General features: G+C 40.2%; 1 protein-coding gene across 1 annotated transcript in view; it reads right to left on the reverse strand.

Annotated features, from left to right (window-relative positions):
- Dhc93AB (Dynein heavy chain at 93AB) overlaps positions 1-24,002 on the reverse strand; it is a 289,061-nt gene extending 265,059 nt beyond the window's left edge. Inside the window, exons 1-8 of the mRNA XM_080266572.1 lie at positions 23,779-24,002; positions 18,111-18,303; positions 17,313-17,455; positions 16,962-17,080; positions 15,040-15,235; positions 13,933-14,091; positions 12,128-12,332; positions 10,201-10,410 (exon numbers count right to left, since the gene is read on the reverse strand). Of these exons, the coding sequence (XP_080122698.1) occupies positions 10,201-10,410; positions 12,128-12,332; positions 13,933-14,091; positions 15,040-15,235; positions 16,962-17,080; positions 17,313-17,455; positions 18,111-18,303; positions 23,779-24,002 (1,449 nt within the window). The remainder of the gene's footprint in view (positions 1-10,200; positions 10,411-12,127; positions 12,333-13,932; positions 14,092-15,039; positions 15,236-16,961; positions 17,081-17,312; positions 17,456-18,110; positions 18,304-23,778) is intronic.
- Positions 24,003-24,787: the final 785 nt, after the last annotated feature.

A 24,787-nucleotide genomic window follows, 5' to 3' on the forward strand; every position in this document is an offset into this window, starting at 1 on the left:
TGAGGGTGATACGTGTGAACGTTGCGGGTACAGTTGCTGTAGACAGACAGGAAAAAAAAAAACTAGGATGGTGTTATAGAGTGTGACCTTAGAAATAAAGGACCGAAGTGAAAGACTGCTAGAGATCAAGCAGTGTGGAGAGCCGTCATTAAGCGACCATGGCTGACGCATATAAACATGTTGGAGCCTTTATAAATGAACGAACGAACGAACGGATATCGATCTCTGCATGCCTAGGCTTACGACACTGGGAACCTTTGTTTAGCACAAATGCTCTCAACTCTCTAACTTGAATTCTTTCCGCTCCTGGGACCTTGCCAAAAATCTTTCTAACAACTTTACCTCATCATCCATCCCTCCTCTTTTCTACTCTGATGGTTCAGTAGCTATTTCTTCTACTGATAAAGCAGATCTCTTTCCTCAGACATTCTCCTCCAATTCCAACTTAGACGATTCTTGTGCTGTTCCTCCATCACTTCACCCCTCTGACTTCCTCAAAGCTTACATTAAAATTTCTTCAGCTGATGTATTTTTGTCATAAAGACTTTGTAGTTAATTGTAGAGAAGTATATTTTAGACTTGTGGTCGAGCGGCTTTTATATCTTGTAGTAGTTTCCCCACCAGATGTCATGTAGTGACGGGAGAGGTAAAGAATAGTATGGGACTATCTTTATTTGTCTTGGAAATATTAAACAGGTATAATAGTATAAGTCCTGGGTAGCTACCTCCCTGTCTCGCTATCTCTCTCTCTCTCTCTGTTCTCAAGCTAATCTCCGTCTCGACCTCTCTATAGGGTCGCTTGTCTCCTTCTAAACTCTCTTTCCTCACATCTCGTGTAGTAGGGTGTGTGTGTCACGTATCTTCCTCGTGGCAACAGAACTTTCTCACGAGAGGACTGCTGACAGCTAACTGAATCATCTTACTGGCCGCTGTCGTCAGCTTTCCCCCGTGTAAGCGTTTAGCGCTGCTCGCTTCTCGCAAACACAACACCTTCTCATCATTTGACTTCCTGCTTCTATCTGTCTCTCTATCTATCTATTTATCTATCTATTTATTATGTAGTCCTATATTTGCTCGGCCGCGCGAAAATGACGTACCATCGACATTTAATAGTTATAATATATTAATACATACTACATACACATTATAATGAACTTATAAGCTAATTAAGTGAAATACATAATATTGTAAAGTAACATAATTGTATGAATATTGTATACATATATTATTCATAGTAAATAGTGATTATTCAGTAATATTACATTTTAAATAAGTTGAATACATATTGGAATAAATGCATTAAAGTAAATTATTTAACTGTAATACAGTATGTACTTGGGTTATTATAGTGAATTGCATACATGCAAGAATAAAAATAGTTTAAAATTAAGATTATTGTAAGAGTTATTAATATTTCATTCAAAGATAATGGTACTGGTTTGTCATATATGGGTCATTCTTCTTTGTGTTATTAATATTATTATTATTATTATTATTATTTTTTTTTTTATATATATAATTAATACTATATACAAAATATATACACTTCATTCAGGGTGGTTAACTGTGATGTTAACTCTCCCCCCACTAAACAATGACTCCAAATTAGCAATTCTTGCATGCATTCTGTGCATGGCCAACAGCAATACTGCAACCACAATGCAGATAATTATGAAGACAGAAGGTGCTTGGCTATACACATAATATGGGTTGAACATACTCAAACTCAAATCTTCCCAGGGCTTCATTGTTTCATTGATCAGTTGCATAGTTTCAAACTTAGGTGAAGTCAGCTTAATACTTGTGCTCATGTTTAAGTCCATATCAGGCAGTGGGTGGAAATGTTTGTGTGTATGGGTGAGGATGGCGTAGTGATTGATGGTGGAAAAAGTAGACATGGATGGTGTAAATACCGCACAGTAGTCTGGTGCTATGTATAATCCTGAGGCTGATGTATGAGATGGTGGTATATCTGGACAGACTATGTAAACTGATGTGTTATGAGGGAAATAAAAAAACTGCGAGTGTCCAATGCGTTGATGGTGTACAAGTTTATCTGGAGCAAAAGTGAAGTTGCAATGATGATGAATATTGTTATTGCTGATGATAGCCATTTCACAAGGGACCGTATCAGTAGGCTGAAACGTGAAAATGTACGCAGGACAAAGATGAACAGCATGTAAGGATGTGCGGCACTTTCGCTCAATCGTTGACTCACTTGCGAAAGTGACAGTGTCTCGTCTCTTGGAGACCATGATGAGTTCGGTGTCTGTGTTGATGTTGATGATGACTAAAGTGTTGTTGTTTCTATAGGGAAGGGGTGTATTCGGTATACTGTGAACAGGTCTTCCGTGATGAATGGTACATGAACTATCACTGATGTTGGTGTTAGTGTTGCTTCCAAGTACGGGTAATATTGCATAAATTCCCTACTGCGGAACAATGGCTTCAATTTATGTTTATGTATGCCTTGACTAACTATCTGACGTAGCTCATGAACTGGGAGTAAGTCATTTGTGATCTTGCCATCACCAGCATTCGAAATTCCTTGCATAAGTGCCCTGAAATGATCTCTAGTGTTCTCTAATTGTAGTAGAATCGTGTCAATATGTTCTGTGATGATGGAGAAGTGCTGGAAAAGGGTAACGTTACCCTCCAAGTTATTTATTTTATCTATACTCTCGAGAGCTACGTTTTCTGCTTGTTTCAGATTTTTCACAATTGTTTTCATTGCTGAGTTCTGTCCTGTGATGAATTTATCTTGGTATGTTAGTACCTGAGCTATCTTATTAAATTTTTTGTTTATTTCTTTAAGGTCATCCTCTGTAGCCAATCCAAAGATGTTCCCAAGAATTGCGCCGCCCAGATCGAACAAACCGCGCTTTTGGCGAGTACGTGTGATGTTGTTCCTGTCGCTCAGCACCTCTGTTCCATAAGATGGGAGATCTTGGATCATGACGAGCATAGTTGACTTCGCCTGTTCTAGTTTCCATTTCGCTAACTTCACCATTTCATCCACCTCCTTGGTGATATGTGATTGTGAAACATAATTCCCTATCTTGAAGTCCAGAGTTCGCATCGGCGTCGCAAGTCTTTCTATATAAGTAGGTAAGTCATACAAGTAATCTAGACTTATTTCAGTACTCATGACGTCCTTGACGATTGTAGTCGTGGCCGTTGGAGCTATGAGGCATCCTTGTCGTACTATATGCTTGGGGTCTAGGTGCGCATATACCCTTACTATGTATAGGAGAATCCATAGCATAAGTCCCTTCATCGTAACCTACCGAAAAAAAAATCTATTAATTTCCTATAAAGCTGTGGTTGATGATAGTGATGATGTGCGTTACGGTTGGCTGTTATTTCATTTATAGAAGGAGTTTAAATCGATATTCAATTCCCGTAAATGATGTACTGTAGATTTCAGTGGAATAGTTGCACCTATGTTCGATTGTTTGGTATATGACCTTAATTTCTTTTTGTAATCATTGTTGTGTTCTTGCTTGGTTTCTTGAGGTACGTTCACCTGTTCGGTTGTATCCGAGGCTGAATAATTATGTGATAATTCCCTTGAAACTCGTTTTAAATGGTCAATATGAACATGTTTTTCCTCGCCACTTGAAAGTGACTTAATTAAAACTTTGTTTGCCTTTATGTTAATTACTCTGTATGGGCCCTCAAATTTAGGGGATAATTTATTGTCTCTCGTATGAATGACTCCGTAAACAATGTCTCCTAAGCTGATAGGTGAATCTTTTGCCTTTTTGTTAAATGCCTCCGTCATTTCTTCCTTGGACATCGTTAATTGTTTTTGCACTCTTTTGTGTATGTCCTGGAATTCACGTAAACGGAGTTTAGAGTAATCATCGTAATTGTATATAGGCATGCTGTCACCTTCTAGGAGCTCATATGGTAATTTTTTATCCGTGCCATATATAATGAAATGTGGTGTGTCACCAATGGATTTATTTATAGACCCATTAATGGAGGCCTCTACTCTGGGAATCCAATCATCCCAGCTTGCATAATTTTCACTGAGAATGTGTCGTAGCACATCTAATACCTTTTATTTTGTCTCTCTACCAACCCATTCGATGCTGGGTGATAGGCCAAAACGTTAACCTTTTTAATGTTGTATTGTTTACATATTTCTTGTAAGATCTCAGAATTAAATTCTCCTCCATTATCACTTATTAATACCTTTGGGGTAGTAAAGCGACATATTACATTATCTGTTATTGCCTTTGCTACTGTCTCTGCTGTCTTATCTTTAATTGGAGCTAAAATGACATAACGGGAAAAATGATCCGTTGCTACGAATAAGTATAGGTTATTATTGTATGATAATGGCATCTTGAGTAAATCAACAGCGACAACGTCCCATGGCTGATGTGGTACTGGGTAATTACCCATCGGTGCAGGTGTGATTGGGTATCCTTTGTGTTTCGCACATGATTCGCATCTGTCTATATGATTGTGTATATCTCTTCGTAATGAAGGCCAGTAATATAATAGCTGGGCTTGGTTGAATGTCTTATCCTTTCCAGGGTGTCCTGCATGTGGGCTGTCGTGTATCATTCGTAATACTTGGGGTATCATGTCATTAGGTACTACCAACTGGTTAGTATTTCTTTGGCGTTTTGGTTGTTTAGAGTTAATTTTGTATAATGTATTATTGACCATTGTGAATTGTTCAAGTGGGACATGCAGTTTGGGTAATTGTATGTCATCTCCACTTTCTAACTTGTATATTACTTTTGACCATACTGGGTCAAGTCTTTGTGCCTTTGCGATATCCTCGTGGTTTGGGATATTTCCTTTGAGATCTAACGCCGCAACCTGAATTGTGTTCGGGTTCCTAGATAATGCGTCAGCTACTATATTCATTTTACCTTGTATATAATGTATTTGTACATTGTAGTTTTCAACTGTACATTTACATCTTGCTCTCCTCCCAGAAAGGAGTTTTTCTTTAAACATACCCACCAGTGGTTTATGGTCGGTGAATAAGTGGATTTCGTAACCATATACCAAATCTCGAAACTTTTGTAATGCAAAAATCACTGCAAGTGCCTCTAAGTCTGTAGTGCTATAATTTTTTTCTGCACCTCTTGTTTGTCTGCTGGCAAATGCAATTGGTTGATTCTTTCCTCTTTTATCTTCCTGCATCAGTACAGCCCCTAATCCTTTAACTGATGCGTCTGTACAAATAAGAAATGATTTCGTGTAATCTGGATATGCTAAACAAGGTGCATTCGTTAGTTTAATTTTTAGATTGTTAAATGCCCTTTTTTGTTCTTCTTCCCATTGGAATACAGCATCTTTTTTGAGTAGTTGGAATAGAGGGAAGGCTATATGAGAGAACTGTGGTACGAAGGACCTATAGTACCCAGCCAGACCTAAAAATTGTCTAACTTCGTCAGTCGTAGTGGGTTCAGGAAAATCTCTCACTGCCTGTATTTTGTCATCAGTGGTGTGAATACCATCAGAGCTTAATTTGTGGCCTAAGAAATTTATTTCCTTAAAGCAAAATTTGCATTTAGAAAGTTTAATTTTTAATCCAGCATCACTAAGCTTTTGTAAGAGTAAGTCTAATTTCCTGAGATGATCCTTAATATTCTTCGTTGCGATAATAATATCGTCAAGATAAACAAATATTCCTTGTCCTAAAATTCCGGACAATACGTAATTCATAAGACGCTGGAACGTACCAGGGGCTGTCCTCAGTCCCATTGGCATTCTTGTATATTGATAATGGCCTCTGTTTGTTGAAAAGGCAGTGTATTTACGTGACTCCTGAGATACCGGAATCTGATAGTATCCGTTTAGGAGATCGATGGTCGAGAATATATTATTCTCAGGACCAATATTCTGTAGAACATCACTTAGCAATGGCATGGGAAATCTGTCTGGGATGGTGTGATTATTTAGTTTACGGTAATCTACTACCGCACGCATTTCTCCATTTCTCTTGGGCACAAAGAAAAGGGGAGCGTTCCACGGAGAAACTGAAGGCTCAATAATTCCAAGCTTTAACATTTCATCGACATACTGATTTGCAAGTGTACGTTGGGAGTGTGGTATGCGATAAGCTGGTACGAAAATTGGTGGTGTTTCTGGGTGCACATTAATCATGTGATTAATCAAGTTAGTACACCCTAATCGTTCTCCGGGCAAGGCTACGGTGTCCCTGTGTGTTTCCAGCAGGGTTAACAAATCATTTTCTTCGTCAAATTCACCTGAGTGAATTAAATTCTCTTTATTCTTTCTCTATCCGTAGATTTTATCTCACTTGTTACTCCACCAATATTTATTTCCTTCACAGGGGCTAAACATTTTTCAATATTAACTATGCAAGTTCCTTCATCAACTGAACTTCCCCATTCATGTGATTAATAATGAATATCTGAGTTAGCCCTTCGTCGTTCGTATGACATAATGCGTTTTCTACTGACAATCCTTTTACTTTACATAATTCTTCTAAGACAAGAACAGTACTATTCCGTAATTTGCTCTTTATGGTAACCTTCATGTATGAATTAGGTGGTATAACCAAATCATTAGTGAGATGGGCTGGAAAAATTGATAAATCAGTACTGTTAGCTGGGTCACTAATTCTGGAGGATGGGGTTGCTGGTGTAAGTGGATCTATACACTCATCTGTTTGTGTATGTTTGTTTAAGCCTTTAATATTACCAATTCTTTTTGGCTCTCTTCTACCAATCGGTGAGGGCTCTGAAGTTATTTCCTCTATAAATTCATTATCAAAGTCTATTCCATTCATTTGTGGGAGTATAGTTATGTTCTCAGTTCTCATGGATCTTAAGCCCAGTAACATATGAGCTTTAATTGCTAAGTTTTCAACGATATAGAACAATGCAGAGAATGGTCTTGTAGTTTCTGTGAAACTGAGATTTAATCTTATCATACCTTTTACTGTAATCTCTTGACCATCTACTGTGTTTAATTCTAAATCAGCTTCATCCAGAAAAGTTACTTTCTTTTTATTTTTAAGAATTCTATTGAGTTCTTCATGTGTTATTAAGTTCACTGGAGAGCCTGTATCTAAAAATAAGGAAACGTTTTGATCCTCACATACAGCTGGTATCAAGATACACTCATTTCCCAACATGCCTCCTATGTGAAGTTTAACCTTGTTCTTTTTTATGTTTGTTCGTTTTTTGTCATGACTTGGTCTTCCCACCGCTGCCACCAAATGTCATAAAGACTTTGTAGTTAATTGTAGAGAAGTATATTTTAGACTTGTGGTCGAGCGGCTTTTATATCTTGTAGTAGTTTCCCCACCAGATGTCATGTAGTGACGGGAGAGGTAAAGAATAGTATGGGACTATCTTTATTTGTCTTGGAAATATTAAACAGGTATAATAGTATAAGTCCTGGGTAGCTACCTCCCTGTCTCGCTATCTCTCTCTCTCTCTCTGTTCTCAAGCTAATCTCCGTCTCGACCTCTCTATAGGGTCGCTTGTCTCCTTCTAAACTCTCTTTCCTCACATCTCGTGTAGTAGGGTGTGTGTGTCACGTATCTTCCTCGTGGCAACAGAACTTTCTCACGAGAGGACTGCTGACAGCTAACTGAATCATCTTACTGGCCGCTGTCGTCAGCTTTCCCCCGTGTAAGCGTTTAGCGCTGCTCGCTTCTCGCAAACACAACACCTTCTCATCATTTGACTTCCTGCTTCTATCTGTCTCTCTATCTATCTATTTATCTATCTATTTATTATGTAGTCCTATATTTTCTCCCATCACAGGCCATAATACTAATAAGGCATATGAGCCTGATGGAGTCCCTCCTGTTGTTCTCAAGAACTGTGCTTCTGTGCTTACACCCTGCCTAGGCAAACTCTTTCGCCTTTGTCTATCAACTTGTACCTTTCCTACTTGCTGGAAGTGTGCTCTCATTCAGCCAGTCCCAAAGAAGGGTGACCATTCCCAACCTCTAACTATCGTCCAATTGCTTTAACATCCTGTATCTCAAAAGTTTTCGAGTCTATTCTTAATAGAAAAATTTTAATGCATCTTTCCTATCACAACCTTCTTTCTGATCGTCAGTATGGGTTCCGTCAGGGACGCTCCACAGGCGATCTTCTCACCTACCTTTCAGACTCCTGGTCATCCTTCTTTCGGGACTTTGGCGAAAGCTTTGCCATTGCACTTGACATCTCAAAGGGTTTCGATCGAGTCTGGCATAAATCTTTAAATTCCAAACTGCCCTCTTACGGTTTCTATCCTTCTATCTGTGCCTTTATTTATAGCTTCCATTCTGGTCGTTCTATAGCCGCTGTTGTAGACGGCCATCGTTCTTCTCCTAGATCTATTAACAGTGGTGTTCCTCAGGGCTCTGTCCTATCACCAACCCTCTTCCTTTAATTCATCAATGACCTTCTAAGCTGTACATCTTACTCTATCCACTCATACGCTGATGACTCCACCCTTCACCTTTCCATTCAGTTCCCGCAACGTCCATCTCAGCAGTTACTTCAGCAAACATGGGATGAGGCTATGGCACACCTAATGTCTGACTTGGCATGTATCTCTGGCTGGGGTAAAAATAATCTGGTTGTTTTTAATGCATCAAAGACTCAGTTTTTGCACCTATCAACCCGACAAAATCTTCCACAGGTATACCCACTAATGTTTAATAACATTCAGCTTAATCCTGCATCATCATTGAACATGCTTGGAGTTTCATTTACTCGGGACTTATCTTGGAAAGATCATATTACATCTCTTGTAAAATCTGCTTCCAAGAGATTGGGTGTGCTAAGCCAACTCCGCTCTTTCTTTACCCCTGCACAACTGTTGACTCTATACAGGGGTTTTATCCGCCCCTGCGTGGAGTACAACTCTCATGTGTGGGAAGGCTCCCCATATACAGCTCTTCTCAATAGGGTGGAGTCAAAGGCTTTTCGCTTCATTAAACTCTCCTCCTCTTACTGACTCCCTCCAACCTCTGTCTCTTCGCCGCAATGTTGCATCTTTATCTCTTTTCTATTGCTACTTCAATGGTCACTGCTCCTCTGAACTGTCTGCATGCATCCCTCCACCTCTGCGACGGGCGTGTAGCACCCGTCTAGCAGCAAACTCTCGTCCCTTTTCTGTCCAACTCTCTAATGCAAGAGTTAACCGTTACTCCCAGTCTTTCATTTATGCAACAGGTCAGCTCTGGAACTGTCTCCCTCTGTCTGTATTTCCTGCATCCTATGATCTCCAGTCATTCAAACGCAGTGTGTCCAGGCATCTCGAAATGATCGGATCTTGAATTTGGCTCTCTCTTGTATTTTGTTTTTTTTCTTGGAAGGAACAGTTTTGCGGGCTCGTTGCCTTTGGTTCCTTCTTCCACACATTAAGAAAAAAAAAAACTTTACTCATGCATTCGGAGGGTGTAATAAACTGTGGATCTCTTGGGTGCTTAGAGTTAAGTTTTCTCTTCTGCAGTTTCACATACACATTGCTAGTGTGGCAAAACCATACCTGGAATGCAAATCGACTGACTAAATATCTGTTCTGTTGGATGGCTATGGTAAATTCATTGTGAATGCACAGTGGCAATAGTGTGCAAACCTGGGCAATCATTGCATTCACAAAGACTCCTAAATTTTACAATGAATAAGTCTTCTTTTTTTTTTTAGGATAATTTTGTTTGCCTTTTCTCATTATAATATTCACTCCAACTTAGCTGTGAAGAGTATGGTGCCGGTATGAGTGAGGAAAAGTATTAACAAGTAGTGTTATACACACCTTAAACTTTAGCGAATTTTGCATATGGCAAGGTCAAGAACATAAGTTGGACTACTGTTCCACTGTGCCAATTTCAAACTCAGTGCATGTCCACAACTTTCCTTTTTGAAGCATCGCATCAAAAAGGACCATCTATGGACAGAAAAAAAAATAAAAACGTATATCAAACTCTCTCACCTTTGTAATATTAGCCATGACAGGGAAATCAGCAGTGAAATGTGAACCTTCTTCATTAATTTTTACTCTATTTTCTTTTTCTTCAGACAATCTTACTCAGCTTAGGAGCAACTTTTGGAATTGGAGGGGTTAGCTATAACTGTAATGGACCCCTCTCACTACCAGGAGACTCTTTTATGTTTAATAAATTATTACGAGCAAGAACAAAGCAATATCAGACATCACTGGGCTCAAGAGTTTAGCAAATTTTGTACCCGACTGTACCTGGTGTTTGAACTGTGAAAGAGAGGGTTGGCTGCCGTTCTCGCCCGATGTGATGAACTTGTCCAGTGCGTCTGAGCGTCTGTCCCGCCACAGGGCCTGGTGCTGCAGGAACTGGTCCCGGTGCTCCCCACACTGGCTAGCCACACTCTGGAACCTCCCAACCAGGCTCTCTCGCAGATCACACACCTCATCGTCTTTCTCAACATCAGGCTGACAAGGAAAAAAAAACACTAAAACAAAAAATAATGTGCAAGAAATAGAAGACAACTAAAAGAAGCAGAGGAAAATGGGCAGCAGGAAAAACTGAGAGTTTGGAAAACACATTAATGGACAGGACTTTGGTATATAACTTCAAAACAAACCTTGGACTTATGCCCTAATGGCCCATAGTTGGAATGCCTTATGTCGCTGGGCTACTGGGCATCTATTTGTCTGTTAAATGGTTACCAGGTAACTCTTTATAGGGCTTCCTGGAGTATAGGAAAACATTTGATTTGTCACTCAGCATGAAAGTAACAAGGATCAACGCCATATTACTTTTGTGATGTGCGTAGGTTCAAGGTTACCATAGTAATATTACTGAGATGATCGGCCTATGCATCATAACCTGAGGAAAATAGAATCCACCCTTGTCTTAGGGGTACAAAATGTTAAAAAAGAGTAATGCACAGAGAGACTGATGATAACGTTGGTAAATAAATATAGTACTGCCACATGCCTAATCCTGAAAGTTCAGTTGGGGTGACAGCAACAAAACGTGCATTGCTGAGTTCAAGTGATTACAAGAATATATGCGGTACATTACTAATATGAATATGGTAATAAACATTGTTCATGTTCATCATCCTAAGTCTTATTCCCATTTATGAGATGTGTGAGGTAGGACTGAGAAACAGTAAAAAAACAAATAAGTTCAGTAACTATCAAATAACCTCCCCATTAAAATAAAACAAACATTAATGAAACATCATCCATGAATTCGAAGTCCTGGAACCAACTCACAGGCAAAACGATCCGCAGATATTTTTAAAGTGTACTTCACATCACCAGTAGGAGTTATTTAACACTTCGGTATATACTGACATGATTTAAGCCATACTACTTTCTTAACACTATACACAGTGATGGGAATGCAGTACTGAAAGGTGAGTGGATGGGTAAGGATGACTGGAGACACATTATATTTACTACAGCACTCATGAGTAGGCAGGTGAGAGTGAGTCTGGTATGGAGTACAAGAATACTTGTCTTTATCACCCCTGCATCAGACACTAGTGGGTGAGTTGACGGGGACAGCAAACTTAGGCTTATCAGGACTATCAACCTGCACAAGGCATGACGGGGCAAGTGAGTGAATGATTATTATTATTATTATTATTAGGACGGTTATCTCCAGAACTCTAAGTTATAAGCCACCCAGGCTCAACCAAACATACGAATGTTGATCATGAATTGATGTTACTGTGACCTAATCTTACTGAAACCTAATCAAACTATGACCAAACCCTAACAAAACTCTGACTTAACCTTACTGTATAATAATCACTGTCATATCCTTTATATCGTCACGTTATGGAGGGCTCAAAAATGTCCATCGTCTAATAGTTTCACTATTCTTAGGTCACTGTCACAGTTTGGCTGAAACGGAAAAAGAGGGAAGGGGTGAAATGGCAAAAGGAAGAAAAAGAAGACACGTTACAGGGATTATGAATATGTGGTTTAATGAAAGTATGGCGCACAACTGAGAGGTCCTGGGTGTAATTCGCCAAGCAACCATGAGATCTTTGGGATGAGTCTTCTCCTCAAGTCTTTTATAAGCAAAATAAGGATCTAGCATTGTCAATAGATGGTTGCATGTTGTAGTCTTGGGGAATGTTCGTTGGGTGTGTCCCCTGTTAGTTACACTTGTAGCTGAGAGGATACTGACCAAATACGAGGTATGTGCATCTGTGGCGAGGCGAGGCACGAGGGCGGATATATGCAGGATGTCCGTAACCAGACCACGTGCCAGGCCACACAGCTCTTCGGGGGACGGCCGCAGGACAAGATTGGGCGCCTGCAGCTCCAGTCTTGCCTCCAACAAAGGGAACTGGTTCACCCGTGACTCACAGTTGTCCAGTAGGTAGTACAAGCTGGAATGGAAACAGATTATAAACTTAAGGATTTTAAACAGTTTCACCATGATAGGTCTAGAGTCAGGTTGATGACCAGCCGACGCCTTTGGTGACATTATGTGATCCAAAAACTAGCCACCATTTAGAGATTCGAACCTTAAACGAATGGACCACCAGGCATCTAAACTTAACCCTTTCACCCTGAGAATCTCGGAATTCTGAGCTCAATAAAATTGCTTGATGCAGACCAGAATAAAATATAAAGTACATCCTTAAGGATTTCAAGTCGGGTCATGGAGATTGTTTCTTACCCCATCATTTCTTGGAATCCCTCCTGAACTCAGTACCATCATTTGTCACCAGTCAGAATAAAATACAAAATGCATCCTTGGGTTGAAGTGGTTAATGATAATAATATTTTAGCTATTCTGCCCAAAGTCTCACTTTTCTGTGGCTGAATATGCACACTTGTCACCAAATTTATGTTTTCTTCGTTAAGTCAATTGACAACGTATTTTTTTTCTAAATTAAGCTGTATCACTCAGTACAGTATGTTTAAAATTTTACTCTGCTCAACCTTCTCTACACAACTTACTTATTGACCAAGTGGATTCTGAGATCTTCTGAACCATTTTCACTGCTATGGTGTGGAATGTAACACGTAAGGATTACCTCACTGCCATCACATGACAGAGTTACTTCGGGAAACTTACTGTATATGAGTTAATTATGCTATCAATCAAATCTAAAGTTTCTGAAAGAATAGTAATGAATCACAGTACAAGCTTAACCACTTTAAAACAAAGCATTGTTGTACTTTATTCTTGTTACTACCAAACAGTTTTGTTCAGTGCAGGAGAGCCCCTGATTGTACACATGTTATTGAAGGCTGTATGTGACCCTTCAGCTAGAAAAATACAGCATATTCGTTATAATATCCCAGATGACACTGTTTCTGTGTTTAGTCCATGGTGTTGTACATTACAGAAAAACTGCCAATTACATTTACGTTGCTAGTAAACGTGATGTGCCAGTGCCCAGAATTTACAGTACTAAGTAAAATTTTTTTGACATTATGGCACACGTCCCTGATATAACAAGAACTGCCTGTACAGTATGCCCTTACATGGATAAAATTACCTGGGGATGGGAAGAGGGAAATGAAATACATCTTTTGGTGGAGGAGATGAAAACTGAAGGAACAGCAGTTATGGATAAGTCCTATGAACTCCATGCATACGGTGATGCATAATTAAGGTGTTTTATGTTATCTCTAGATGGCTTTATTCCCCTTGGGATAGACATTTTGAAATGGAAGACACTACTCGCAAATGTAGCCTCATTAATTAATTCTTTCGTTGGGGATTCTCAGAACTGAAATTCGTCCGGCAGCAGCAAGAAAAGAATAAAAATTATGTCCTAAGGATAAAGTGGCAAAGCACTGTTGCTGCAGTTGATGGCACAGACCATATCGTGAATGATGATATGACTGAGGAAAAGGAGGTAGTGATCCGTGTGTGGTGATCCCTCTTCCACCTCCTGGTCACGCTTCTCCTGTGCAATAGCGGCTTTCTTAAAAAGAACGAAAGACATAGCGGTTATATGTTAAGTAGCGTACCTGCAGTTGACGGCATCCACCAGACCGCGGGTGATGATGTGGTCAAGGTAGAGGAGGTAGCGATCCCAGTGTGGCGACTCCTCCTCCACCTTCAGCAGGGCACGATTCTCGTCCACTATGGCAGCAATCTTTCGTCCATCACGTTCCATGTTGCCATACCTGACAGGGGTAGAGTGCCTTGTCACACTGTAATAAACCCAGTCAACCAGCAGATGGTTTTTCTGTTTTCTTCTTGACTCCACCTCACACTTTTATTTTAGTTAGAAACGACTTCAAACTGGAGGAGTTAAGTAATCTCGCTAAACCCTATCACTGTGACAGGCCCTTCTTAAATAAAAACAAAATCGTCCGGCAGCAGCAGGAATACATTAAAATGGATGTGATATGAATTCATGGCGTGAACAGTTCCAGGCTCCTATGACTCACTTACCTCACTAGCAATCATCTGACATCATCAGGAACAGAATACAACAGTCGTCTGACTGTGTGTGGCTGATGGCGACAATCCTAACTCTTTCAGGTCCTTGTGACTTACTCCCAGCTGAATCAGATCAACTGGCATTAAAGGGAATAAAATACTGGAGAAGATGTGACAATAACAAAAGGGTTTAAGGAGCAACAAGTATGAATTAAAGGCTCAGAAAGTCTTGTCACAAGTCACTCTTTTAATAACTTTCATTTTTTTAAATCCAATCCCCAGTAAATTGCAGAAAAAATTCCCATTAGGTATCCATTACTATCTAAAAAAGCTTTTTTTTTTTTGCTAGCTTCACTCACTTTGCAATACCATTTGTGTGGATAAAGCTGTGTCCCTGGTTTATAACGAGGACTGCTTGTACCTTAAGCTTCTCATAGACACGTCTTTGTATTTTATTCCAGCTACTGCCAGATAACTTTTCAGCCAAAAATGAGTCATACGAGCCTGAGGGTTAATTTTATATCATCACCTTTAGTTCTCTTATGTTCAGTACAGCTCTAGTAAATCATTAGATTTAGAGTCAATTGTTTTTATTAAACAAAACATGACTTAGAAGAGCTTCGTTGTTCATCAAGAAACGTTGACTAACTAAATACCTTCCTCACACTACTCCACACTTCAAAACTTACACCTTCTTGAGCCTCTCCGCCTTGTCCTCAAGGTTCAACAGCGCGTCCTTCTTGCCATCACGACGCTCGAATATAGGCGCCTGAACCCAGGTGGCCAGGATGGAGTCGAGGAGGGTCAGGTTGCAGTGGGCCTTCTGTACGCGGCTCTCCAGGTGGCTCACAGTGTCCCGCAGACCCTCTATGTACTCCCACACACCTGCACAAAAAGGGAAGAACCTAGAGTTAGGCTACGCATTAGAATGTGGTCATCATCATTCTTCTTCTTCTTCTTATTATTATTATTATTATTATTATTATTATCATTATTATTATTATTATTATTATTATTATTATTATTATTATTATTACTATTATCCATACTCTTTTCCCACCGCCAGATGGAATGAGGTAGGGTCCATAGAGAGAGAGAGAAAAAAAAAAACAGAATAAGACTCAAGCCAAAATTTGCCTGGTTGAATGAACCGCACTCCCATTCACTCACCAGTCATGCCCCGGAATCCTGGATTGACCTAATATGTCAAAAACCGTTCTGCTCGTAACTTCAAACCTTGCTCAAGAAATATCAGAGAGGTGAAGAGAACTGGTGGGTTGGGATGGTCCAGGTATGTTGAGAGGGAGGAGGACTGGCAGAGGAAATTTAGGGATATGAATATGTAGGGAAGAGAACCCAAAGGCAGACTGGGAAAGACAGGCCCTATGTGGAGTAGTACTAAGTACTCCGAGCTAGGGACTGAACAGGAAAATTGCTCATGATCACGACACACAGACAGCCGGCATCATGTGAAACAATCTACAGCGTCACTGGTCTCTAAATGTAAACGTTATGTATGTGAATAACAATACTATAATGACAGAATATGTTTAACCTTTCTGTATCATTCCTTACTGCAGTCTGTATTGTGCGATGCAAGTTGATCATATCTAACAATTTTAGGTGTTCCGCATATGATGAAATAAAATGAAAAGGTATAGGATGGAAAGAGGACAGCCTGATGTCAGAGAACCAAGCAACACAGAAGTGACTGGTTCATGGCTACTCCCTCCAGGATTAAGCCCGTGTCTCATATTCAAGTTCACCATAGAGAACTGCCCTGATCACCACGATCTTACCCTCGATGTATGATCTTGGTGAAATGCCACGATCATACCTCAAACGGTAGGCCTAAACGGCCATTTAACGATAGTCACATTAGTGCTAAGACACACAAAGACATCTCTACGACATCCCACGACACCCCACGAAAGCGTCACATTATCCTGATGACACACTAAGATCATCCCTCAGATAAATAATAACGTTCATTTTGACTCCACGTCACGCCAAGACATCGCCAAGACAAGCTGTGACAACCTACGACAAGCTAAGACACGTTAAGTCACAGCTAAGACAAAATTTAATGACGTTACCGTCACGACATGTCACGTTCTCCTCCTTGTCGGAGCCCATGCCGACAATTTTTTTTAACATTCTAAATATTGTCGTAGTGAGCCAAGAACCGCGATGAATGACCAAGTTCTCCACGTAAGCACTACATCATCGCTAAGTCACGCCACGTTACTCATGACGACATGCGGCGACACACGAAGACATGAAGATCGTAGCGTGTCGTGGGAAAGTTCCTGACAGTGGGACATAGGCTTTAGAGTGTCCGACTATATACGAGTAAACATCATTAAAAGTTGGATTCAGTGTGGAAATGTATTTGCTGGAACTGGTTTCAGCACAATGGCAAAATGAAACAAAACTGCATCCCACAGAAGTATGTGACAAGTGACAAAATAAATCACAGTTATAATCCAAAATAGTGGTACTAGTCAAATACACAGCACAAAGCAGTATATTACCAACAATAGCAAAGGAGGTCAAAACTTCAATTTACAACTACAAAACAAGTCAAAGTTACAACCCACAATGTTCTCACCGTCAGAGTTCCAAGTCAGCTCCTTCTCTCCCTTCGAGATCTCGGCGTCAATGTCATCCATCTCATTGCGGATGAGATTGAATTCCACATCGTTGGTGTTGGTGCGGATGTGGTTGTACCTGACACAGAGTAATGATGCTGTGTCGATAAAGGAGCAGCAAACAGCATTAATGATCATGATAACTAATAAATTTAAAAAGCTAATTAATCACACACACACACACACACATTTACACGCACACACACACATTCTCTCTCTCTCTCTCTCTCTCTCTCTCTCTCTCTCTCTCTCTCTCTCTCTCTCTCTCTCTCTCTCACACACACACACACACACACACATCCAGCACATACCAATCCGTGACGAGCTGTAGGTTGGCAGTGTACTTTCTGAAGGTAGGGCGACGCTGGGCCAACTCTCCCCCCTCCTTCACCTCCTCCTCCACCACCCACTCCACCACCCAGACGTAACGCAGCTCCTCTAGGGCACGGACCAGCTGTGTGTGGTGGATAGGATGGTAGATGAGTAAAGAGCACAGCGAGGAAGGATGAGAGAGAGAGAGAGAGAGAGAGAGAGAGAGAGAGAGAGAACAGAGGCTTGGCGTTTTAGTGGTTTACTGAAGCATATGTTAGGTTGCTTGTTCCTTCTTGGTTGGGCCTGGTTCCATCAGTGACTGATCACTAGTGAAAGGGATTTTTGTGTGTGTGTGTGTGTGTGTGTGGGTGTGTATTTTTGTTACTGTTTTCCAACAGATGCTTCTGTTTGTTTTGTAATCAAGGGTGTCCACAAATTTTTCCAGTTATCTTGTTTGAATGTTTGAGTTACTAATAGTAAAGAGCAACAGACAATCTGTTATTACTCCCAATGACGTGTGTGTGCTTAAGGCCAGGCCAACCCAGCCCAGCATTAATAGAGTAGATGACCAGTGTACTCCCGTTAATAACACTGCTGTACGAATTATGCAAATACTGAAGTAATGGCTAATGATTCAGCTTCTACATCTGAATGTGGTGAAGTTGTTGTTATTCCATGTTTAACAAGGTGTGAACCCGATGGGCTGCGGGAATCCAGCCACTTCTGCTACAGTCAACACTCAAGTGGGCGGGTTTCTAGCTAAATGAACACTACAGTAATAGAATGTCTGTACCTACCTCTGGACTGAAGTTGACAGCAATAGTCTGGTCAGGGTTTCGGTAGAGGAGGGGTCGTGTGAGGGTAGAGGTGTAGTCTGCAGCAGCCAGCCCCCGCCACTCCCCCACCACCTTCCTCAGGTACTCTGCCAAACCACCCTCCACCTCCTGCCATTGCCGCTGTAGTGATACGCCCTCCTCACTTGTCACCAGCCTGCCAGAGGTTAATCTCCTCAGTTTAAACTTATTTTTATTTATTCTTACTGCCACCAAATGATTCTGGTAATATTTCAGAATTACACCCAAGGAACGGAAACTGAACTCAATAAATCAATATGTTCACCATTTAGTTTAAGTGTTTTCAAGCAATTTACCTTTTATATACATTCGACGGGAATGTGCATTTTAGTACTCAGTAAATAAGGAGTGGGGGTATTGTCCTCGTTGCTGTGTCCGTTATCGCATCTACGTTAAATTGAGGTGAAGTTAGGTTTGATTAAATTTCGTTGGTTCATTCCAACGTAGATGTAATACACGACAAAGAGAGCTGGAGAATATCGCTAACTCTTCTTACTTACTAAGTCCATCCATCCATCCATTGCCAGACACCATAATCCCATAAAGGGTGGCCATTTGACACTGAGTTAGTTGTTTTACAGGGAGGGGCACCAACCCTCCACCAACCCACTTGTTGACACGTAGGGAGCACGTATGGTTTGGTTATATGGTTACCACCCAGCGTTGTAAATGGTTTCTTGGCTTACAGGAAACCATTTGGCTTGTCACTCAATGTAAAGCCAACTGTAAAGGAAAGAAAAGCAATAAGAAGTGACAAGAAAGATAGGAGAAATAGGAAGAGAGGAGGGCAGGCACAGAAAAAGAATGATAAAAGCTAAGGAAGTAGGCAGCACTACATCAAGTGAGTGGATGATGGTCGCCACCACCTACCACAAACTTACTAAGTACTGTGTTAAGTACTGTGTACATAAAAGGCATTGCTATGAATGTTTATAGGGGAGAAAGTGATTAGCTTTGCTCAAGTTCAATCCTGAGGATATAATTTTTAGTGTTTGCTAGGTGGGTGTAATGTCATAAATTTATCGTGCTTTAAAATTCAGCTTTAGGGTCAGGGGGTCAGTGAAGGTTATAATTAGTTCTTTCAGTGCACAAAGTCTCTCCATAGCTGATTAAATGCATCTGATAGCGTGAATAAATACATCATTTAGTTAAAGAGTTTAATGTCTTCAGAACAGAACAGTGCATGTAAGTTGTTGATGAACCCTTCACTTCCTAATGGGAATTTTGAGGGCATTCTCGAAAGGTAGACATGATTTCAGCTACAGGCTAATAAGCAAAGGAGTGTATATTAATTACTATCCCTGCAAAATCTCACGTCCAACAGTAATCAGGCTGTCTTTCAAGTGGAGTAGAAAAATTAATGGTGTACCAGTACTGAAATGAGTGACCAGTATTTCTTGTTGTCTGATCTGCATGATTGATTTAGACACAAAGTAAAGAATTCATCCAAGGTTGTGCGGCATGAATACCTCCAAGCATCTCTGTCACAACTGATCATTGACTCCTATCACCAGTCACTGCTCCTTATCCCCCATATCACCTGTTCGTGTAATACAAGATGCCTAATTCCAAAGCTTATTCAAGGTGGCAGCTACTACCTCACTCTTCCCCATGCTCCCAACCTGTTTCATAGTAAATCTCATCCTTCCATCGTTTCATCCCTTCACCACAGTGACATTTTTTTCGGTTTCTCCAGGCGATTATGTTAAGATTAGGACAAACTTTTCGAACTGGAGGCGTTAAATTTGGCCTTTCCATATACTAATCAAACAAATGTTACTGTCTATCTACTGGTCAGTCCATCCACCCACCTAATACACTTATTCCCAGTAACTTGCAGATGTATAAGCTATAAGAATGTCCTCTTGTTACCGGCCATTCTATCCTGCACCTCCTTCACACACTTTGGTTCATATTCTCGTCAGCTTAGGAGTCCCTTTACCACCTCTTTCTCAACCATTTGTTTTGAACAGCAGCCTACACATTATCTTTCCCATGTATGTTGTTTACATTGCTTTATATCTCATTCATTGCATAAATAACATACAAATATATATTAATGTATCAGATATAGATATAAACTAGTGAGGAAGAAGTGTTGTTAAGCTTCTTACCCGCAAAAGAACACCGTCCTTGAACCTCCCCACCACCGAGGTGAAAATGGACGTGTGGAATATTCATGTACTCCTCACCTTCCCAGTACTCCTCTCTCTCGCAAGCACCACTTAATAATCTACTCATCAGTCAGTCTGTCCATTTGCTTACTGATCTGCCTATCTAACTTTGTCTCTCTTTATCTCTATCAGTCTTTCTGTCTGTCCGTCTACCTATTTATCTATCTGCTTGCCTATTTATCTATCTACAGTATTTATCTGTCAATTTATCTATCTACTTATCTGTCCTTCAGTCTATGTACCTGTCTATTTACTTATACACTGCTTCCAAATCGAACTTCTTACCTTCCCAACCATCACCCCCAAGCACCACACAATGAATTACCCACCTACCTACCAACAAACCTATTTACCTGTCTGTCTATCTACCTGTCTATTTATCTATCTATCTGTCCATCTATTTACGTATATGTCTATTTAATTATATATCGCTTCCCAATCGACCTTCTTACCTGATGTCTTCCTCCCTTCCCAACCTTTATCTCCACGCACCACACAGTGAACTACCCACCTACCTACCTATAAATCTGTCTATCTATATATTCTTTTATAAGGGCTCCAAAAAATCTGCAGGCTTCGGCCATGATCGCCTGTTAGCTACTCTTCACGCAACTCCCTGTTCGGTCCACTTGCTCTGAGGTCACACTGCATGTATGACCTCGCCCCAAGTCTTTTTCGGTCTGGCTCTCGCAACTCTGTCCTCAACGTTCACACCTCTCATCCTCCGCACCCAGCTGTCATCCTCCATCCTCTCCACATGCCCAAACCATCTCAATCTACCCCTTCTCATCACAACACAAATACACTCAAGTCCCAGCCTCCTTGTCAACTCTTCATTCGCTATCCTAAATCCCCCCCCCCTCCCCATGCTCGTCATTCAAGGACTTGCTACGCATCTGTCTAATCACTGTCATCTCCGTGCGTTTGAACCTACGGATATCCTCCTCATTTATTGTCCGGGTCCCACTACCATACAGCATTATGCTCCTAACACATGCTGCATACAAGGACCCCTTAGCACATAGGAAGAACCCTCTCAGTGCTAGGACAGGCAACAGCTCCAACCACTCCTTGCCACAGAGCTAGCTCCAGCCCCACCTCTAGCACATAATATGACCCCCAAATAACAAAACTCCACATACTCAAGAGACTCCTCAGCAAGAATAATTTTTTCAAACTACATACTCACGGTCAGCATCCAAAGCTCTGCACTATTTATCTGTCTCCTTTGTTGTTTCATGTTTATATTGACAAACTAATAGAAGTTGTAGGTTGCAATTTTGGAATTAGATCATGCAGTTTGATTGACTCTGCGGATAACACTGTGTTAATGGCCCCTTCAGCAAGTAGCCTCCAATTTTTAATAGACAAATTAGAAAACGAAGCAAAGGCCATTGATATCATCTTTAACACTAATAAGTCTGTCTGTGTGTTTTTAAGCCAAATAACAGAGGTGTTAATCCAAGTATAGTCCTTGATGGAAAGGTATTAAATAATGTTAATGAATATAAGTATCTAGGATAGTTTTTAGATGGTAATTTAAGCAAAGATAAAAGATACTGTAAGCTAAAAAAAACAAATTTTATAATGAATTTAACTGTATTAAGGACATTTTTGAATATCAGTTTTAATATATTTATGAAGCTCTTTACAAGTTTTTGGATGAATTTCTGTGAAGATAACTCTGGATTTTAAATAAGGAATGTAATTTATTTTTGAAGCAAATTTTCATAGGCCACCATAAGTCAGTTAAGAAAAACTGAAATTAAAGAATTGGGAGAGTAATCATTAACCATGTTTTTTAGAGGAAATAATGACTTTAATTCACTTTTTAAACCGGCCGAAGATTAGATTTGAATATAGGATGTTGTTTAGGCCCTGCTCTGTTTTAAATAAAAGTTTTTTTTTTAATCAATTGTAATTAAGGAAGTCAGAACAATCTTGCATAATGTGTATAGTATAGGTAGTATCTTAAATAATGATATAGACGTCATAAAATCGAATTCTTTTTGTTCAAACGCTAAGGTAATTGGCCGCTCATAAAATAGTTGCCGTAAGTCAAATTTATTAAACTTATTAATATGTAAATATGTAAATGAGTTAATGTATAGCATAGCATAAAATTAAATATTGTCTGTCTGTGTGTGTCTCTATCCATCTATCTACCTCTGTCCATCTATTTGTTTATCTATATATTAAATAGTCAACCAACCAACCTATTAATCAGTAAGACGAACCACCTACGTACCCATTTATCTTCTTACCTATCTAACTATCTACCCATGATTGAATCAAATCTGTAAGTCAGCCTAGGCTACCTGCCTACTAACTTATTTATCTACCATTCAATCGTCCCCACCTACCTTTAACAGTCAATCAACCCACCTACCCACATAGCAATAAATCAGAGATAACGGTAACCTAACCCACAGAACAACTGCATAAATTTTCACAACTACTACTGCACATCAACCACGCTAGTGAAGGCGATTATTTTATGCAGTTGCTGGGATTAAAAAAGAAGTAAATATTAACACAGCGTTGTATCATGCCAGGTAACAGCTATATAATTTGATGACAGTAGTTAAAAAAGGTTTACCCCACTTGACTGCGTGACTGTAAACGCGTAGTGAGTATATTGCATGAAGAGTAACTCGAGCTGAAGATGAACCCACTCAAGGTCATTGTGAATTACCCGAGACAAAAAAATGATTCTTTAAAACGGTAGACGGGTTTAAAAAAAAAAACAAAGCCTGCAAACAACTCAGTTTGCCCTTCAAGTAGCATCCTATAAGACTTTCTACGACGAAATAAGAAACAAGCTCACGAGGACGCTGCGGAGCTACTCTTCCCCAAAATTCACATTATCACATCTCTGATCTGACTATAAATACTAGAAGTTTTTTTTTTTTTTTTTTTTACTCAGACTATGAAAACCTAATTTTCCACTGATGGAGAATGGGAAAGTAGGTGGTGGGGCATGAGTTCTCGTCCTGCATCCTGATAATACACACTGTGGCAGCCATGTATTAAATGTATATACAGTATGTGACTGAATCGCATTAAATTCTTTACAGCTTTTAAAAAATATTAAAGTAGGGGTAAATAATTTTTTTTCACTGAAGTTCTGCCATTCAGAGTAAGTATATTTCATGATACATAAATTCGTATAATTTACTTTACAACCGCAACCCCAACCGAAACGAGCTGTCCTACTTCTTTCAAAATCGTAACTACAACAACAAAGGGTTTGAGTTTCGCTCACTGTTACAATCAGGTATGTCTTTCTGTTAGTTTGATAGGGTAATGGTACAAGATCGTGAAACACATAGAGCTGCAGTCAAATGAACCAGACCTACATATGTTAGCATAGTGAATAGCCTTTGTAACATACGCATTAACCCATAGATATAACACTCTTTCTCCATGTAACTTACGGATGCGTCAGCTGTGAAAATGCCTGCATGTTGCCGGCCACCCTGTCCTGCACTTCCTTCAGACACTTGAGCTTTCCCACCACTGGAGGGAAGTAGCGATGGGGGACGCTCATGTCTTCTTCCTCACCCTCCCCACCATCCTCCTCCCCACTTTCTCCTCCAACTGGAACCTCCAAAAACTCCCCTTCTTCATCTTCCTCCTCCTCCAGTAGTGTGTCCCCCATGGCTTCTCCTCCTCTTCTTCCTTCTTCCTCCTCCTCCTTCTGGTTCTCTCCGTCTCCTCCCTCGCTCCTCTGCCACTTCTCCAGTAGCTCCTGAAAATGATAAATAGGGGTTTTTCTTCTTTCTTCCCTGTCTTCCTTATTCCCATTTCCTCTTTCATTCTTTCTCTTACTCTCCTTCTCGCTCTTATTCACCTACTTTTTTTTTTCTCAGTTTTCTTGTGTAATTTTCCTCCTCTTTTTTGCTTCCCATTCCACTAAATATTGTACCTTACCCTTCTTTTTCCACTTTTCTGCTTCTCATTCCTTGGTCTCTATTTTCTCCTCTCTTTTCCTATTGTATTTTTCATGTCTCTCCATTCTACATTCACCACCAACCTTAACTACGTTTTTCAATGTTTTCTTCCTTTCTCTCTTCCTTTTACATCCTCTTCCCTAATTTTCCTCTTCCAGTTCTATCTCTTCCTCCATTTTCATTTCCACTCCCCTGTCTTAATTTTTCTCTGGCTTATTCTTTCCCCTTTCTCCTCTTTCACCTTCCAGTCCTTCCCTTCTATCATTTCCCTATATTCCCTCCCCTCACGTCCCCTCAATTCACCTTCACAATCCTATCCTTCCTCGTGTCCCTTTATTTCCTTTCCCTCGCCTCTCCTCATCTCTTCCTCGTCTTTTTCATAATTCACATCCTCCTCTTATCCTTTATCCCCTCCTTTCTCTTCTCTCATATACACCTCCATTCTCCTCTCTCCATCCTTTTCCTTGTTCCTTTCTTCTGCCCTTCCTCTCTG

Source organism: Coenobita brevimanus, chromosome 21 (assembly GCF_032717465.1).
Source record: "Coenobita brevimanus isolate Jiangsu-jjx chromosome 21, ASM3271746v2, whole genome shotgun sequence".
NCBI lineage: Eukaryota > Metazoa > Arthropoda > Malacostraca > Decapoda > Coenobitidae > Coenobita > Coenobita brevimanus.